The sequence below is a fragment of the Rattus norvegicus genome, chromosome 3, assembly GCF_021556685.1.
Source record: "Rattus norvegicus strain SHRSP/BbbUtx chromosome 3, alternate assembly SHRSP_T2T, whole genome shotgun sequence".
Classification (NCBI taxonomy): domain Eukaryota; kingdom Metazoa; phylum Chordata; class Mammalia; order Rodentia; family Muridae; genus Rattus; species Rattus norvegicus.
This window is the reverse complement of record NC_141536.1, coordinates 158942944-158958184: the sequence shown is the minus strand read 5'-3', so window position 1 is coordinate 158958184 and position 15241 is coordinate 158942944. Positions and strand designations below refer to the sequence as shown.

At 46.3% G+C, this 15241-nt stretch overlaps 1 protein-coding gene across 12 annotated transcripts in view; it reads left to right on the top strand.

The window, feature by feature from the left end:
* Positions 1–15241, top strand: part of Bcas1 (brain enriched myelin associated protein 1) — an 83080-nt gene that overhangs the window by 42004 nt on the left and 25835 nt on the right. For 5 of the 12 annotated variants that reach the window (NM_145670.5, XM_087648543.1, XM_087648528.1 and 2 more), the window contains 1 exon segment: positions 9006–9218. The exons of 1 other annotated variant lie outside the window; for it this stretch is intronic. In NM_145670.5, the coding sequence (NP_663703.3) occupies positions 9006–9218 (213 nt within the window). 12 annotated transcript variants of the gene reach the window in all.

Sequence of the window (15241 nt, the reverse complement as noted above, 5' to 3'; positions counted from 1 at the left end):
ATATATACACATATATGTGTTAATATATGCACATGTATGTGTTATATATGCACATGAATCTACTTAGAAAATCAATAGCACTGATGGATTGTCCTTAAGGTGTCCTAGGTTGTGACAGTGGTTTTGTTTGCTTAGTTTCTGTAGTGTTGGGGGGATCGGATCCAGAGTCTCTTGCCTAGAAGGCAAGCCCTCTACCCACTTAGCTACCCTGCCCCGGTTAATGGTATTTTAATAAAAATTTTAGCTGGGCATAGTGGCACCTGCCTTTAATCCCAGCACTTGGGAGGCAGAGGCAGGTGGACCTCTATGAGTTTGAGTCCAGCCTGGTCTACATAGTGAGTTCCAGGAAAGCCAGGGCTACACAGTGAAACCCTGTCTTGAAGAGGGGAAAAGTTAGTGAGGTGGTTGAAAGGTGATATTCTGGCTGAAGAATGTCACAATACCCAACCGTTAATAGATAACTGTTAACCCAACCGTTAAATATACAATAGATACAAATTACTACTAACTATACCATCATTGTCTCTTTTTTCCCATTGTGCTTAGAAAAGAAAATGAGGAAATATCGTTTTGTTTTGATTTTTTTGTTTTCGTTTTTTGCTTGTTTGTTTTGGTTTGTTTTAAGACTTTCCCCGAAGTGGTAGGCAGAAGTTCTACATCTGAGGCTGTTCACGTGTTCTCCATTTTCACATAAATAGTAGGTCTCTATTGAAGGACAATGTTGGACTAGAATAGTTGCCACTGGATGTGTGCTGTGAAAGGCCAGGTGGAATCAGGGCTCCGCTGAGCCTGGAGGTTTACAGGGCTCAAGTGTGGACCGTTCCTCTCTCCGTAAACTTGGGATGAAATAACCATCTTACGGATGCTTTTCCTTCCATGTGGCAGGGCTGGTGGTCTGTAATAGAAAATATGGTTTAAATTTCATGGAAACCGGCAGGCAGATGAAGCTGGAGAGAGATATGTGTCCAGTAGAAGTGCTTTGGTGGGGACAGGGATACAGTAAATGGCTTAGCCAGCCCCCACCTATTGAGTTAAGCTATGGCAGGGGTGGAGGGAACACCCTTTATTTTACCCTGAAAAGCTTGCATTTGAGCTCACATTCAACATGGTGGCCGTGTGATCCTAACTTACCCCAACTCAAGTCTCCACATCTGTAAAAACTGGCCCAATCAAGATTCTGTCCACCAGATGCAGGGTGCAGGGAAGGCGCCACAAAGCCTTGCAAATTGTAGTGTTCTGTTCAAACATAGCCTTACATCCAAATCACTGAGTGGATCGATTGATTCTTCTAGAATTGTCTTCTCCCATTGAAAAACAGATTCCTTAGAAGTACTCATTTGCCTGGAGGCAGCTAAGGTCAAATCCAGTGAATGGTTGGGTCACAATGTTTCTCTTTTGTCTCTGTGTTTTTCGGTTCTTGGAGCTCCATACTCAGCACCCTGGGCTGTCAGCTGGGGATGTGGGTGGTTGGGTGGCTCCCCAAGTGACCCAATGCACTCTTTCTGTTCAGCTGGTCCACGGGCCAAGACCCATCCACAGTGCAGATGTGGTCCCCACAGAGCACACTTTGGTGACAAAATCTCATTGTCCCAATAGGCTGAGAAGTCCCTACTGGGAGCTGGATTGTAGAGGAGGGTCATGAGTACAGGTTGTGATACCGAGGAGCCAGCCTCTCCTCTGTATTTGTCTTTGGGGAACCTTTTTCTTCTAAAATTCCCAAAGTGCTTTTGAAAAATCTCCATCTCTGTCCTACTCAACCCTGAGTCATTTTGATATATAATTTTATTTCCTTATTTTTTATATATTTATTTTATGTGTAGGGGTGTTTTGGCTACATGTGTGTAAATGTACCACATACATGCAGTGCCCATGGAGATCAGAAGAGGCCATCTGATCCCCTGGAACAGGAGTCGTAGGAGGTTGTGGGCCACCAAGTAGGTGCTGGGAACTGAACCTGGGACCTCTGGAAGAGCAGCTGGTGCTCTTAACTGCTGAGCCATCTCTCCAACCACCTAAAAAAATAACCTCACAGCATTTATAACTTGAGCCAACAGTTTATTATGACTGCAGCTGCCTTCCCATCCCCTCCCATTTCAGCTCAATGAATTGGTTCACACCAGCAACTTCCATTGCCCAGGAAAATCTGCCCTTGTAGAAGTCACTCAAAATGTTTGTGGGTGATATTATTTTCATGAAGAAAATTGGTTTGGGGATGAAAGTCATTTGGTTACCACCACATTTAGTTAAGGAAGCAAAATCAAAACACAAAAGATCACTTGTCAGCCAGTGGGTTTTTTTTTTTTTTCTTTCACAGGTGACAATGTCATTTACATATTTAAAGCTGTCAGCCAGGATTGCAGTGTTATCTTTTTGGTTGCGGTTATGTTTCCTTTGATGTTTTAAGTCACGTGATCACAGCTTAAAATGTTACTGCCTTGAGTAAATAGGGGTAAGGGGGTTGTTTTGGATTGGAGGGCGGGGTTCCGAGATGTGTTGATTTGAATCATTTATATAAGCAACCCTGTTTTTTAAAAAAAAAAAAAATGTGTGCCTGAGATTGACTCTGAATATACTGTTTGGCGAGTTGTTTTTGAGAATTTTAAAAAGGTAAGTATTCCCATGATGCTTTGCTTGTGATTAGGCGATGAGTGTTCCCATGATGCTTTGCTTGTGGTTAGGCGATGAGTACTCCCATGATGCTTTGCGGTTGGGGGATGTGAGTGACACACCAGTAACTAATTGTCAGAGTGTCTGAATATACTTTGAAACAGAAGAGACACGTGGGTTTGTTTAAAAGCAAATCTCTTAGCTGTGCCTGATGTTGTCCAGAAGGCAACCAAGGCAGACAGTGTCTGCGATGGACACGCTGGCCAGAAGATGTCGGAGACGCAGGCTAAAAGCAAGAAGAAACGCCTGGACAGCCCCAGGCTAGGACTCTCCTTTAGAAAATTCTTTAGGCACAAGGTCTGTATCTCCTCAAACCGTGAGGAAAAAGGACCCTGTTCTTCACTCTGACGCCTAGGATCCAGTGTCTACCAGCTCCTCGTCAGGAGATCCCAAGCCTTGGGTGGGATCAGTGAGAGGGACTTGAAGAGGCTGAGGCCTGAAATTTGGGCGTCTAAGCCCCCATAGCTATAAACAAAAAACTGGCTCCTTCCAAGTGTGGACCAGGGTTCTGAAATTCTCATCCGTGTTTCCCAGATGTCAGTCGCTGGCATGCCTTCAACAACTTTACTTAAACACATTGTTAATCACTTGGTATTTTTATACTAAAATTGACTAGTCCTATTTATGTGTCCCTTTAAAAATTAAAGCTTCATTTTCCATTATATGAGCAAAGCCAGAATCATTTTTCCTAACAGGAAAATGAGCATTAATGTGGTTAATTAAAAGTAACACTTTAGCTCATCTCTGTTGAGCTTTGAATCCAGTGTCCTCCGGGCTTTGATTAGGAAGGCACTGGCCGGAGGAGACTATTAGAGCCATCCCACCAGCAGACTTTTCTGCAGAATATCATTAAATGACTGGAAAGCCAGAAAAGGGACAGAACGCTATTTGAGTTTTGCTTCGCATCCGGGTTGTAAAGTTGTGCTATGCCACCCACTCTTTGGGAAACTCTCTTCTGACCTCACGATAACAATACTACCTTTCTGTCGTCCGCCACACCTGCTCCCTCTGTTGACTGAGTTCATACTGAGCCCACATAGCTGCCAAGCGGAGGAAAGCGGCGAATGGAGGCAGAGCCAATGCTATCGATTGACATTAGCTCAGCTTTGGGGACAAGCTCTTCCTACAGAAGGGAAGACACAGTAAGCGTCTAAAACCACTGATGCAAAGGAACTCGGAGTTGGGGTCAAATGCTTAGAATTTCTTCTTAAAATATTAACCACTGTCCACCAAAGTTAGTGAGCCTGCTTTAAAAAAAAAAAAAAAGTTCCCTGCTCCATTTTGTAAAGTCCCAGGACTGTGTATGCAAATGGGATTTTCCAGAATCTACATTTGCATATGCAAATAACACAAGGCCACCTTCAATTTCCTCAAAGGCTTATTTTGCTCTGTAAGGAGATGAAGACAGATATTGCCGTAAGAAAGAGAGGAACACTAAAACGTGGTCCTGGGGGGTCTAGAGAGAAGCTCAGTGGTTAGGGGCACTTGCTGCTCTTTCAGAGGATGTGAGTTCAGTTCCCAGTACCTACAGGTCACAGCTATCTGAAGCTGCAGCCCCAGGGCATCCAACATCTTCTTCTGACCTTTGAGGGCTCTGGACTCAAGTGTGCACGTGTGCTTGCACACACTACACACACACACACACACACACACACACACGTAAAATTTTAAAAAGTCAATAAATTTTTTTTAAAGTAGTGCAGGCTTCTGGACATAGTAGTGCATGCCTCTAATCCCAGAACTTAGCAAACAGAGACAGGAGCATCACCCCAAATGCTTACAGAGCCCCTGTCTTAAATAAAAGATAAATAAACGTGTAAATAATAACGGTACGGCCACCTGGGTACATAGAGCACAGAGTAATGGCAGCCGATGAGAAACATCACAGACCTTTTACCCAAAGGAATCTGGCCTAGCGTGGGGGTTACATGTGGAGGGGAGACCTTGGGTATTTGAGGCGTCTCTCTACACGCGTGTCATGCTCTCTACCCCACATCTGCCCTGCATCATCACATGCGTGCATTTCGAGTGTCACCAAGCTGCATATCTGTAACATCTTCCCACCATGACCACCCCACCCACGGTCCACCATTTCTACTGCTTCCCCAATAGCAGTGGCTCCTTTGGGATGAAGATGGGATCCAGACGCTTAAAACATTGCAGGGGGTTCCGTCTTCTGGGATTCTGTAACCCAGACACACAAGCCTCAGGGTTGTCAGGGCTATACCTTGATTGACACTTGATTTCCCATTCAGATGCAAATTAAAATAGGGGAGCGATCCCAAGTGTCCCCCTTCTCCTTTATGCAAAGATTCGTCACTGGCTTTTACCTCTGTGTCAAGGGCTGTTTCTTTCTTCTCTTTTGATGATTCTGTTGTCCTTAGGAAAAAAACACCCAGGCTCCCCATGAGGCTGTCCTCTCTGACAGAAGGGGGAATCCAAACAATTTGAAGTTAAGCTCATTCTGGTCATGCATGCTCCCAACCCCCAACACTTGAGCTTCCTTGGCCACGTAACAAACCTGAGGCCAGCCTGAGCTGGTATCAAGGAGCCATAGCGACAATAAGACCCTTTCTTAAAAGCAAATGCATAAATACGTAGATTTTCTTAGTTAAAATTAAGATTGGGAGGCTGGAGAGAAGAGGCAACAGTCAAGAATCCTTGCTGCTCTTTGAAAGCTTTTTGGCTACGGGCACCCACATCCGGCAATTTATAACTGCCGGCAACTCCAGCTCCAGGGGATCTGATGCTTTCCTGTCTTCCGTGTGCACCCCTCACATGGGCACATACGCATACCTGCACACACACACACACACACACACACACACACACACACACAAAGGCATACACACATAAATTTTAAAATGTATTGTGCTGGCCGGTCTTATGTCCACTTGACACACGAACCAGAGTTACCTGACAGGAAGGAAACTCAACTGAGGAAATGCCTCCCTAACATCAGGCTGTAGGGCATTTTCCTAACTAGTGATTGATGTGGGAGGGCCAAGTCATTGTAGATAGTGGGCCCTAGGCTCTCTGAGCAAGCCATGAGGAGCAAGCCAGTAAGCAGCACCCCTCCACGGCCTCTGCATCGGCTCCTGCCTCCAGGTTCCTATCCTGTTTGAGTCCCCGCCTGACTTCCTCCAATGATGAACACCTATATGGAAGTGTAAGCCAAATTAACCCTTTCCTCCCCAGCTGGCTTTTTGCACATGGCCTTTCATTGTATCAATAGAAACCCTTACTAAGACTCATCATTTGTGAACAAGGAAGGCTAGAACTAATAAATACAGTAAGTTCTGGGGGCAGAGCTGGGGTACTCCATGCAAGGTGAGGGATCTACTCCTGCCCTCCAGCCCTCACCCATGTTCCTGTTGGAAGAAGCAAGAACATTGCTTTCCCTTCCTAACCCTGAACCTTTGTCTCTTGGGGTTAGGACATAAGATGCTTCAGAATCCAACTTAGCCCCAAGTGTTTCCAATGTTCAGTGACAGAACACACATATGGAGGCCAGGCATTGACCAATGCCCCACTGCTCAGTGAGGCAGCTGCACTTGTTATGAGAAGCCAGCTCCCAAGCCTCTTCGTTTTCCACTTGCCAACTGTTTGAGGTTCTTGTTTTGATGTCTGTACCTTCCTGAGCCCTTACTATGTGTCCCACATCCAGAAATAAAGCCAAGGGGATCACTTATTAAGAAGATTGTCCCCAGAGCTGTTAAGAGTCCCAGGTGTAGAGTCGCCGAGTAAAATAGAAACACACACAGTGAAATTCAGACTTCAGATGCACAAGAAACGATTCTATGTTGAAATTCATTGTTTATACAGAGACACAATTATTAATAAAAAGAAATAATTTTAGCATAAATTTTAGTATATTCCATGCAATGTTTAGGGTAGACTTATACTAGAGAAGTTTTATTTTCTGGTTTGAAACTCAAATTTAATGGGGGATTCCTCGTTTTAAATTGTGTATGTATCTGTCAGTCACATGAGAGTGCAGGTGCTCAAGGAGGCCAGTAGAGGGCATCAGGTCCCCGGGATCTGGAATTACAGGTGGTTCTGCGCCGACCTGTGTGGATATGGGATCCAAACTTAGATCTTTTGCAAGAGCAGGTTGCTCTCCTAACCACTGCACTATCTTTCCTATATTGTCATTTTTTTTCGGAGCTGGGGACCGAACCCAGGGCCTTTACCACTGAGCTAAATCCCCAACCCCCTATATTGTCATTTTTAATTGCAGTCTGATAACCTTCTAGAGCAGCCTGCCTCTGAGTCAGTCTGGAATCTTAATGTCCCCTACAGAATCCAGAGAAAGGAGAGTAGATTATCAAATGTCAGCAGAACACTGTGTGTGTGTGTGTGTGTGTGTGTGTGTGTGTGTGTGTGTGTGTGTGTGTGAAGGTGGGCTGGCAGGGAAGGCAAACCAAGAGAAGCTTTGCTGGGCTCTGTCCCAGGAATCAAGGGCTGGATGGAAACTAGTCATGGCAGGATCTGGTCCTCTCTCTCTCTCCCTCTTTCTCCAACCCTCTGTTTAGTTAAGATCACAGGCACCAGCTATGAATGTAAACATTAGAAAGGTGGCTTTTAGGATTCCAGTCATCTCTAGTGTCATGGTGTCACTATAGTGACACATCTGTATGTCATCCCAGCACTCTGAAGGCTGGGGCAGGAGGATAACTGCTTCTGGCCCAAGCAGAGCTACATGAAAAGGCCTTCTAGCAATGGCCAAAGAGCAAATGAAAAGAATCGAGAACCAAAAACTATTTCAAATTTTCCTGAATTTGTCTGAATCCCATTTTTATTGTCGGATATTTTTCTTTTAGTCAGAAATTGTCGGGGAATTTAAATATGCTTTCTGTAATGAAGTCAGCTCAAAAGAATCCGGTGCTAAAACTTGAATGTCAATATTCACTCATGTCCAGACATATTTGGACTTTATGAGTCCTTACCCAGTGATTCAGGAGAAGCAGAGACTGGGAATTAACAGTAATATACTGGGGTGGGGTTATATTAAAACAGATGTATTGGTGCAGAGCTGTGCTCTCAGACTTGAGATGGTGTGGTAAAGGCAGGAGGGTCAGAAGTTCAAGGTCAGCCTTGGTTGTATAAGGAACTGAGGCCATCCTGGGCTACATGAAGCCCTTTGGGGAATGGGGAGAGAGAAGAAAAATGGAGGAGAAAGAAAAGAGAAAAGAAAAGAAATGTGAGATACCTTCAACCGGGCTTCGGCACAGCTGAGGGGGGAGGAGGGAAGCTGAGGGCTTGGATGACAGGGAAGGAAGAGGGGGAAGGAGCAGAACCAACGGTTGCCTCCTGAAGAGGCTGTGTGTGGGCTGTGAAGGGGGATCCAAGAATAGGAGTGTGGTCTGTGGATCTTCACCGGCGTTCAGACTCCTTTCTGCCTTCTCCATGGCCTGGGTCTATAAAGTGGGGCATGGGAAAAAAAAAATCAGAACTCCCATGGCCAACATAGTATCACCACCCTCGCTTAGCTTTCATGTTGGCTTGGTTACGGTAACAGCGTTTACACAAAAAACACGAGCTGGCGTGCATGATTGTGTGGAGAGTCAGAACAGGTCTGTGGATGGAAGTCTGGTCAAAGCTATTTGGAGACAAGAGCCTTGGCAAGAATACTCTCTCTCTCCTCTCTCTCTCTCTCTCTCTCTCTGTCTCTCTCTCTCCCTCCCTCTCTCTCTCTCTCCCCCTCCCTCCCTTTCTCATTTCCTTCCTTATTTTCTTTTTACATTGACTGAGTGATTGATTGGTGCATATACAGGCGTGCATGCATGTGTGTGTGTGTGTGTGTGTGCGCGCGTGTGTGCGTGTGTGTGTGTGTGTGTGTGCGCGTGTGTGTATAGTGTACACAGGCACATGCAAGCCACAGTAGACATGTGCAGGTCAGAGAACAACCCTCAGGGGTAAGTTCTCGCCTTCCACTATGTGGACTCTAGGTTTTGAACTCAGGTCATCAGGCTATGAACAAGTTTCTTTCCCCCACTGAGCCAAGAACTAGTCCAGGACTTCGGTTTCTAATAACACACCTCCTCTCTCCAAAACCTACCCCCCGAGTTAATTACATAAGCACCATTACTAACAGGTCTCCCCACTTTTTCCTTCCCAAAAGGAAAATAACCGGTAAATTAAAAAAAAAAAGATTTTAACACACAGCTACTTTCACCGTGGAAATTTGCATAAAACAGAAAGTTTGAAAGGAAAAAATTAACATCAATCATGCAGGCCCCCAGCCCACACATATATTAACAGAGAAGAACCTTTTACTTTTGAAAGCATGAAATTCTTCGCGTTTCACTTTTCTTTTTGAAAACCAAACTGCACAGGACGCCGAGAATTCACCCACTACTCCAGCCAATCTCAAGTCGGACAAAGCCGACCTCACCCCCCAGGAGACCCAAGGGACAGCCAAGAGTTCCAAGGGCAGCAGTCAGCCAGGCCAGGCGCCATCTGCGGGAACCAGCGACACAGCAAGAGAGGGTGGCAAGGAGAAGGCGGGGCCCACCTCCTTACCACTGGGAAAGCTGTTTTGGAAGAAGGTGAGTTTTTGTGAGGAGTTTGCAGGGTCCTTGGGGCCAAGGTGGCTCAGGAGTTATTTCCTGATTCTCAGAGGTTATCTCCCTCCCCCTCCATGAGTCAACTTGTCACTGAATTGAGAACTCCTAATGTACCCCTGGGTGATCGTGTTGTACGCTGCAGGTCCTTGTGGGGGAAAAACAGAGACGAACAAGTAACAATTGTATTCTTTGAGTGACCCGGACCAGTGACAGAAGGCTGTGGTGTGTGGTGGCTATATTGTCCCTCTGTGATGGTCTATCGGTAACCTGGGCTTCCTCAACACATACCCAACCTGGTTAGAGGACATTCTGTCTTCACCCCTCCCTGTCCAGATACACCCTTTGGGGCTGATTCTTGACCTCCATTTTAGAAAATAAGGCTGTCCACCCTGTGGATAGCAGGGGCAAGGCTCATGCTCTGCAACAAAGGTGGAGAGGGTGCAGCTTGCACAGAAATGGTGGCTGGGTTGGCGCAGAGCAAACCCCACTGTACCACATGTTCAGAATGCTGACCTGGTTTGAATTTCTCCAAAAGATGAATGAGACACTGGGGTGGATTCCCACAGTGACTTCCAGGACAGCAGGACTGAAAAATAGAGAGACCTGGTCTCAAAAATCAAAAACAAAACAAAACAAACAAACAAACATTGTACATATATTCAAAGCAACTTGCAATTGACATAGGTTTGCAGCCTAGAGAGATGACTCGATGGTTCAGAGGGAGTACTGCCCTTGCCGGGGACCTGGGTTCCATTCGGACACCCAGACTGAGAGGTTCATAGGTGCCTGGAACTCCAACTCCAGAGAACCTGACATCTTGAGCTTCTGTGACCATGCGCGCGCGCGCGCGCACACACACACACACACACACACACCCCACATATCACACACTACACACACACCACACATACCACACACACCACACACACACATACACATACATATACATACACCACACATATCACACACTACACACACACCACACATACCACACACACACCAGACACACACACCACACACCACACACACCACACATACCACACACACCACACACACACATACACACAGACCACAAACACACCACACACACACCACACACACACCACACACATACATACATACACACACACCACACACACCACATACACACACATACACATACACACACATACACACACACACCACACACACACTACACACACACACACCACACATACCACACACACATCAGACACACATACCACACACACCACACATACCACACACACACATACACACAGACCACACACACACCACACACACCACACACATACATACATACACACACACCACACACACCACACACATACATACATACACACACACCACACACACCACATACACCACATACACACATACACATACACACACACACCACACACACACACACCACACACCACACACCACACACACACACACCACACACCACACACACACACACACACACACACACGCACACACACACACACACACACAAAACTTAAATCATTGTTGAAAGCAGATTATTACTCAAGGCGAGGCTAGGTGCATTGAGTTTAGAAAGGAATCCAGTGAAAAGGGAACACGTTATATAAAAAAAATGGTCCTGGTGTGAGGAAAATTTGGATTCTTGAAGAAGCACACACCAAACAGAAGTGGATGAATGACTTATGGTTGTCAAAGGGGTGGAGAGACTGGGAATGAGTTTTGAGGCCACAGTGAGAGATTGGGGGGAGGAAGGGCAGGAAAAGGAAGGAAGGAAGGAGGGAAGGAAGGAAGGAGGGGGGCAGGTTGGGCTTGAGGCTGGTGCTGGCAGAAGCACAGGGGAAGGTTACAGCCCATCCTGTTCATGTGGAGAGTCCCACACTGGACAGGAACAGAAGACCCAGGACCCCTCTGTGCTCTATGGGTGACAGAGTCATCGAAGAAGGCACCGTGGAGTGCTGAATGCGTGACAGGTGGAATCTTATCCCTGCAGGAAGTCTGATACAGCTCCAGGATGTCGTCCCTGTCCTGGTCCTCTGGGCTGCTGTCTCACTGACAGACCTTTCCACCCTCCTGGGCCCACGAGGCAGGGAAGACCCCAGCAAAAGGCTAGAAACTCAGAGACACACTAGCGATGAGACGGGACATCCAGGCTTTTGGGATGAGGGTTCATCGGGCATGTGTGAGCTCAGATCAGCTGTCATGTGATCGAAACGGGCCACCTTCTATCGTAAAGAACCTCTAAGAGTTGAACGCATTCTTTTAAACAAGAGAGCACTTGTGGAGGGAGCTGACGCGGATAAATTACGTGCTGTGTGGCTCTTTAGGCGGTGTTTGGTGTTTTTATTAGATCTCTGAGAATTCTGTGCAATGCGTTTGATCATATCCACGCCCCCCCCAGCTGCCCCAAAACCCACCCCTCCCGTACCTACCCAGCTGTACGTCTTGTTTTTAAGCTTCTTCACCCCACAAGTTTATTTTGTGCCACGTTTATTCTTGGATGTGTGGCCCTCCCTTGGAGGGTGGCCAACTTGCCAGGGCTTACTCTTATAAAGACCGACCTACCCTCAGCTTCCCAGCAGCTGTCAGTTGCCAATCATACCTTGGCTAGGGCGGGACTTCCTGCCCACTTTCTCCACATGAGCACTTAGACTGGCTTATAGCTCCTTGTTCTCAGCGACATACAAGTCTTCCATGGGATTCTGCCAGGTTTTGTTTTGTTTTGTTTTGTTTTTTTAATTAGTGTGTTTACTGTTGTTAACAGACTGGGCTACCTTTTAGATTAAGCAATTAAGAGCCAGGGGCTGATGGGGGAAGCTGAGGTAATTCTGTTTTTCAGGTTTGAATGATTCATACCAGACAGTCCCTATCACAAAGAGGTTGAAAACCCGAAAGACACCCCCACGTGTTATTAAAATTATTAGTGTAAAAGAAGTAATTTTAGTATAAATTTAGGTGGGTTCCATGCACTATTTGGAACATATTTATGCCAGAAAATTATTTGCCGATCTGACGTTCAGATTGAATGGGGCATTAAACGGGGGCTTCCCTACAGGAAGCCTCTGGGGTCTGGCCTCCATCTTGTTTATTCCGTTTTTAGTCTGGGCGGCCTATGCCTTACCTTCAAAACACTGTATCTTCGTTTGCACCCAAGTGAGCCTCTCTCTCAGCCACTCTGCCTGGTTTGCCTTCTTGCCTCGGCAGTGCCCTCACAGAACATTCTGGATAATCAAACTGTCACTGCCCTTCCTCCGACGGTCTCTTGCACATCTGCTCACTGGCCATGGAAGGCACAGAACTGTTATCGGGTTCTCCCTGTTTCTTAGACTTTTCCTAAGGACAGAGAAGAGGGCAGAGGGTTGCCTAAGGCTCTCATCTGCCCCTGTGTACTGCGCTGGGAAACCCGGCCAGGGGCAACTACAGATGAAGCACGTGACACAGACTTAGCTCAACCCAGGCAACGTCATGCTTTCAGAGAAGAACAGAGACACTTCCCAGCTCCTCCATGGAAAGATAGGCTTTTGCACAGGGGGTAGATACAACTTAGAAGCGATAAATGACTTCGGAGAAAGGGAAGTCCCTAACAGGCTGCCAGGCTCGTGTGACTGGTTACCACAGTTTTGATCTTTTTCTGTAGACATTCTGTGTATTTTGACCTCTGCGGTTGCCTCTCATTTGTCTGAACACAGTGGAAGAATGGAAACCACACCAAGTGGCTGCTCCCTCCTGGGAAGCCTGTGAAGTCTGGACTCAATCCTGTATGTGTTTATCAGTAAAAGGAGTACTACGTCCTAAAAACACTCTCATGAAACTCACCAGCTCCTTGAGGTCATTAACGCAGTCTGAACAGTGGAGAGCAAAGACCTCAAGAAGGCAGGCCGAGTTCCTATGACCTAGAACTCCGTGCTATGAGTGTCAGTGTGCCCCTTGACTACAGAGAGTGAGCCATTCAGGTTCTGAGACCCATATCACAGCCTGCCTACCCCATTCCAACGTCGGTGCCCGTGCAATTGAAACAGTGACTCCTTGTCATTGGAGTTGCTAGAGTCAGAGCCTGGGTCCTGGTGACTATTAAAAGCTAGGCTAATCATCCTCAACCCATGAATAGTAAAAGGGGGGTATATTTAATGGGGCCTCATTTAGAAGAGGAACAAATAAAAGAGCCCAGTGATTTTCCCCCCACCCCCGACTCCATCTTCTGGGTCTGACTGTGGTTTAAGTTACATAGAAGGCAAGAGGTATACATAGCTAAGTTGTCTTGATCAAGACGTGGTCCCAATCATTAATGGTTCATCAGGGTGTTAATTGCCTTGCATATGCAAATGAGCCACCTCAGTCTCCTTAAACTGATGGATATAAACAAACCTATGCCCCACTCCCTCTTGTCCTGTCTGGGTCTAGGAAGCCAAGGCAGGTGATCATAAATTGTTGTGGGTTCTGTGGCCACAGCATTCAGGACCTGGGTTCTGAATTGATTTTCTCTTACATGGGGTATGGAAATGTGGCTGGGCTTGGCTTCTCGGCCTTTTGGAATCTTTACGTTATCTTCAGTAGCTGCTGGTGGGGAGGCGGAACCTTCTGTCAAACGTATGAACTTACACAAAGTAAAGATTTGGTGGTTCTTGGGTATAGTCCTAAACACACACACACACACACACACACACACACACACACACACACACACACCTTAACATTGCACAGTACAAGGCTTTTCCATTTTTCCATATAAACATACGGATTCAGGTTCTCAGAAACACCACACCCCAGCAGTCATGGTTTCACGATGTCTTCACCTTAACAGAACAAAGAAAGTCATAAATCAGCACGCTTTTGAAATATACTGGTGGGAGCATCAGTCCACGGCACTGCGGAGCGTGGTCTCAGATGCTATCTCAAGAAATTCTTAGCTATGGGGTTGACGGAGTCCGTTTGGGAAGACCACAACAGCCAGCCGTGTGCCCATAGCCTCTTTAAAGAAATCCAGTTAGACGTTGGGAGCTTATCTGTTTTGTGTATGTGCTGCCGTTGACACAGCAGAGATGCTGACACCACGTCGACTGGGTAGATCTAAGCAAAACTACAGTCAATGTAAAGAAAAAAAAAAGGATATAAATTCAAATAGTGCAGGACAGTATTGAACTCAAAGATGCTGCCAAAATTATTCAAGTACGAAGGACGATCAGTGGGGCTAGTTCTCAAAATAAAGACTGTCAGGGGCGATGAGATCACTCAGTGGGTGAAGGCGCTTGCTGCCAAGCCTGATGACCTGAGTTCGATCCCTGGGACCCATTTGATGGAAGCAGAGAACCTCTGCAAGTTGGTCTCTGACCTCCAAACACATGCTGTACCACACATAAAGACACACACAAATAAAAGTAGCATGACTTTTACAAGGGTAACATGGCAGTCTCAGGTTGGTCACAAACTCACTAGGTAGCTAATCTTTTCCTTCCATCCTCCCCACCCCCACCCCCACCACCAAGTGCTGGGATTTTACAGGCATGTGCCACCTGCCAGGTTCATGTGATGCTGGTTATGGAAACCAAGGCTCTGTGCATGCCAAGAAAGCATACTACCAACAGAACTGCACCCCAAACCCCAAAACATACAGAAGGATCTGGAAATCTAAAGCCAGAGTGAAGATCAAGGGAACATCGGTGTTCAGAATGAACACCGCCCATCCCTCTCTGTCACCTATGTGCAGCCCACAGTGTCTTCTGAAAGTGACAAGATAGGAACTTTAGGCCTTGGCTGCAGAGAGCTAGGGCAAGAATGAGACTTGAAACCCTGTAGCTCTACTCTTAAACAGAGGGGTTGTTTCCTTGACACAATGTAAACACTATATTAACCCCGGAAGCCATTGTAGGTTCCGCTTGAGGAAGTCTAACTTTTATAAGTATTCTTTGAGTCTTTGCCTGTGTGTAATAGCTTCCCACTGGCCTAGAGAGAGGGGTTGGCTTTGTCTTGGTTACTTTTCCATTGGTGTGATAAATCACTGTGAC